At 42.0% G+C, this 4,729-nt stretch overlaps 1 protein-coding gene across 1 annotated transcript in view; it reads right to left on the bottom strand.

The window, feature by feature from the left end:
• Window positions 1-569: 569 nt before the first annotated feature.
• LOC310771301 (rho GTPase-activating protein 18-like) overlaps window positions 570-4,729 on the bottom strand; it is a gene marked incomplete at its 3' end in the record, with an annotated part of 33,254 nt that continues 29,094 nt past the window's right edge. Inside the window, exons 8-12 of the mRNA XM_083663944.1 lie at window positions 3,519-3,590; window positions 3,218-3,311; window positions 2,321-2,418; window positions 1,026-1,103; window positions 570-729 (exon numbers count right to left, since the gene is read on the bottom strand). Coding sequence (XP_083520070.1) covers window positions 570-729; window positions 1,026-1,103; window positions 2,321-2,418; window positions 3,218-3,311; window positions 3,519-3,590 — 502 coding nt within the window. The remainder of the gene's footprint in view (window positions 730-1,025; window positions 1,104-2,320; window positions 2,419-3,217; window positions 3,312-3,518; window positions 3,591-4,729) is intronic.

Here is a 4,729-nt window from a genome sequence, read left to right as displayed (position 1 = left end):
ACAACATTTCTATGTTAACATTGATGAGCTTCTGAGACTGTAACTGTGACTAACGGCGATACAAACAGAGTGGGCGTGGCTTGTCAGCGTACATACTGTTGATACAAACAGAGTGGGCGTGGCTTGTCAGCGTACATACTGTTGATACAAACAGAGTGGGCGTGGCTTGTGAGCGTACATACTGTTGATACAAACAGAGTGGGCGTGGCTTGTCAGCGTACATACTGTTGATACAAACAGAGTGGGCGTGGCTTGTGAGCGTACATACTGTTGATACAAACAGAGTGGGCGTGGCTTGTCAGCGTACATACTGTTGATACAAACAGAGTGGGCGTGGCTTGTGAGCGTACATACTGTTGATACAAACAGAGTGGGCGTGGCTTGTCAGCGTACATACTGTTGATACAAACAGAGTGGGCGTGGCTTGTCAGCGTACATACTGTTGATACAAACAGAGTGGGCGTGGCTTGTCAGCGTACATACTGTTGATACAAACAGAGTGGGCGTGGCTTGTCAGCGTACATACTGTTGATACAAACAGAGTGGGCGTGGCTTGTCAGCGTACATACTGTTGACAGCGATGAAAGCGTTGAGATACGCCACAGTCAGTAATGGATGAGGCAGCTCCCTGATGAAGAGCTTCAGAAGGCTCCCAGCATCGTGCTGTTTCAGCTGTGGCCATGGAAACAGCCCGTCATAGAAAGAGGACTCCAGCTCCTGGCACACCGACTGGATATGGGACAGACAGAGAGGCGGGCGCGCACACACACACACACACACACACACACACACACACACACACACACACACACACACACACACACACACACACACACACACACACACACACACACACACACACACACACGCGCGCGCGCGCACACACACACACACACACACACACACACACACACACACACACACACACACAAATGTCACACAAGTTCATGACACACTGGTGGCGTATTGTATTGTCCACAATTACCTGCAAGTGCCACTTTTATTTGAAAAGGACTACTTCTGACCTTGACTCTAGTGGCTGATCCAGGGATCCGTAGCAACCCTTCTGTGTCCAACCCTTCTTTCTCAATATGATTGATAAGCTATGGAGAGAGAGAGAGAGAGAGAGAGACAGCATACATTTGTAAAAAAAAAAAAACTAGAAGTATAAAGCGTACAATGGCTGGGTTTCCCAAAAGCTTCTTTGCGCTAAGAAGCTAATTCAACCTTTCTTAAGGCCCCCTTAAGAAGCAAACGCGTTTCCCAATTGCTTCTTTACGAAGGCATGCGTTTCCCAAAAGCTTCTTAGCGCTAAGAAGCTTCTTTGACCCTTCTTAAGGCTCCCGTAAGAAGCCAACGAAGCCAACGCGTTTCCCGATTGCTTCTTAGCCTAAAATTATCTTCCAATTATCCTCCGTTAAGAAGGCTGCGTTTCCCAAAAGCTTCTTAGCGCTAAGATGATCTTTCGTTAAGAAGGTTTTGTAAGAAGGGTCTGGAGCCTTCTTAACACCTTCTTAATGACAAAACACTGGCAGATCCAGCCGCGTCAGGCAAAAGGAGATACTTGTGTCCACTGTTCCTCTTGTGTTTTTCCCTTTTTCCTTTCTTTCATGTACCCTTTAGTGTTTAAAATTAGGGAACACTTGAAAATCTCCCCTGTATGTATGGTTACTTGTGCTTTAAATGTTTTACCGTAGGCTATATTCCTCTAATCAGAATGGATTCCTTTTATAATGTTGTGGATTTATATAGCACCTTTCACAGAACCCAAGGTCACTTAAATTCTGTAGTGTTTCTCTGTTTTGTTGTATGCTGTGTATATAAAGCAATTTGAACTGCAGTCCATGTCTGAAATAAATAATGTTTAATAAAGTTTAACATGACCATGATTAGGTGTTAACAGTGTTTCTCAACCACTGAGTCGTGGCCCACTGCTGGGCTCAGAGTGCCATCAAGTGAGCCGCTCCAGTTAAGATGCTTCTTAAGAGCCTTCTATTTTTTTTATTTTTCTCGACTGTTAAGAAGGCGTTTGGGAAACACTTCTTTGGAGCCTTCTTAACTCCTTAAGAAGCTTCTTAACTCTTAAGAAGCTTCTTTGTTGGGAAACTCAGCCAATATCAGTGTGATAAATGGGTTATACTATGGGTAATTAAATTGTGAGTTGCCCATTGGCTATATACCGTGAGAGTCATTTAAACATTGCAGCTGGGTGATAGTTGGGTTTCATTGGATTGAATTTGAAAATTATTATTGTCTGGTCCTTCTGTTACTGTTTTCAAACAGGGAGCAGAATAAACATGTGATTAGTTGGTGTTCTTACACTCTGAAGTATGGCTGGCACTTTGGGCCCAGGAGCTCGCCTCTGCTTCTGGTCCTGATCCAATACAGTGGCAAGGGGTACGCCGAAGAGACCACTCTCTGCACGCGCGCACACACACACACACACACACACACACACACACACACACACACACACACACACACACACACAACAAAATATATCTCTGAATTCAACTTTTATGCATATCAATTATATTTGTTAGTCTGCAACTTATTCTTGATAGCTTTTTTTTTAGCCTTGAGGTTGGCTCCTACTCTGTGTGTGTGTGTGTGTGTGTGTGTGTTAGGGTTGTCAAAAGTATCGATAGTATCAATAAAAGTCAATACTAAAGTTTTTAAACGGATACAATACTCATTTGCAACAGGTATCGATAAGTATCAATACTAACAATTTGAAACAGATACAATACTCATTTGCAACTGTATCAATATCAGCAGTGCTTTCTCTTAATGAAAAATCAAACATACCACTGATTTCTCCCTCCCTGTCATTGGTGGGTATCTTTTGCTTCAACAAGTTCAAAGTATTCTGATGACTAGAGCAGGGGTAATCTGCTGTGTTATGATAGGCTGATGACTAGAGCAGGTGTAATCTGCTGTGTTATGATAGGCTGATGACTAGAGCAGATGTAATCTGCTGTGTTATGATAGGCTGATGACTAGAGCAGGTGTAATCTGCTGTGTAAGGTCAAAGTTTGTAATGAGTTTTATCGGATCTAGATTATGGAGAAGCATGCATCTGTCTGTCCATCTGTCTTTGTTTATTTTTTATGACTCTTGATGTGTTGTCATCCTGCCGCGTGGTATCGAAAATGCTATCGCGTATCGGTATCGAAGTAGAAATTCTAGTATCGTGACATCCCTAGTGTGTGTGTACCTTTAGCCTTGACTTTGACAGCTTTGTGAGCTTTGATCTCTATCCCAGCGGTGTCGAACAGAGCGGTCATCTCCACAAGCACCAGTCGATGTACCTGGCAGAAAATATAACATCGACAAAAATACATGTAAAATAAACATAAAACACTATTCATTCACTTTGGGCCCTGGCTGGATGAGCGTAGCGCTGCCTTAGGGAAACCTCACCATACTTATCCATGCAGGAAATATGTCAGTGTAAACATTGTAGCACGACACAAACATGCATTAAATAGAGCATACGTTACATGGCAACAGCTCACCTTTTTCATATCCAGAGGGGACAGATCTCCTATCTTAGTCTGACCTGTTTTATCCCGAAGCAACTTGAAGTTCTAGAAGGTAAAGCAAAACAGATCAAGAGACAGAAAGAGAGAGAGACGGCCATAAGATATCACAACAAAAACTGTTAAGGTTAAAGAAAATTGCCCAAGTGTAGCCTACTTCTTGTTCTTATTCAGAACATTATTTATTTCTATTGAAATATATGTTATTGTTATTATTGTTATTTATTGACTGTTAGTTTCTGCACCGTTTCTGCTTTGTGTTACTTGTATTTAATTTGTCTGCGTCCCTACTGTCTTTTACCGTTACTCAAATCTCTTTTTTTTAATGGCCTAATTCCCCTCCGGGGATGAAGTACCAAACTTGAACCTTGAAAGACAGAGTGAGCCACATAAGTTCATGTTAGGAGACAAAACTAAAAGTGAACCTTTAATCATTCTTTTTTTGTATTTACATTGTGAATTGATTGACTTGTATGAGAACTGATCCCAGCCCTTGTTTGTACCCAAGGAAAACAAACTAAGTGGAATTAAGGTGTTATACCAGATTCAACCACCAGGTGTCAGTAGAGACCAGTGGACAATACAACCATACAACCTTGTCATTCAACTAAAGTACTGAACCATAACTTGAGAAGTACAGGCTGTAACATTTGATCCAGAATATAATAAGATGCTTTCCAAGCTGTGGTCAGACAGTCAAATACATTTGCTGTGATAGTGCAGATGAACATCTGAAGCCAGTTGATTCAGTTGATTCATCCAACTATTTCTCATATCAAACCTGAATACATTTCATGAAATCACACTCTGCTAACAAAACAATCAGTTGGTCATTAATGTAGACACTGACAAAACATGGGCCGAGAATTGTGTGACCAATAGGAGAATATCCTGCTCCAAGTCTAACTCACCAACCAGAAACTGCTATAGTGGCTCCCACTTCCTGTGTGGGATCTTGGCTGTGGCAAACAGTTCAATTGACCTTTGCTACGGCTCAGTGAAATTTGAATATGAGCATCAGGTCAACACATCAGCATCACACTCAGCAGTTGTGAAAATGCTTCTGCAGGACATTTCCACAGTATCGTGACCAACTTAAGCTCTGCTCGCTCTTTCTCTCTCTCTCTCTCTCTCTCTCTTAATGATTGACCCAATGCCTGACAGACAATTAATAAGTTATAAGCACA

Source organism: Poromitra crassiceps (assembly GCF_964638095.1).
Source record: "Poromitra crassiceps genome assembly, contig: HAP1_SCAFFOLD_504, whole genome shotgun sequence".
Classification (NCBI taxonomy): Eukaryota; Metazoa; Chordata; class Actinopteri; order Beryciformes; family Melamphaidae; genus Poromitra; species Poromitra crassiceps.
Note: the sequence above shows the minus strand (reverse complement) of the source record. Positions and strands in the feature narration are given on the sequence as shown.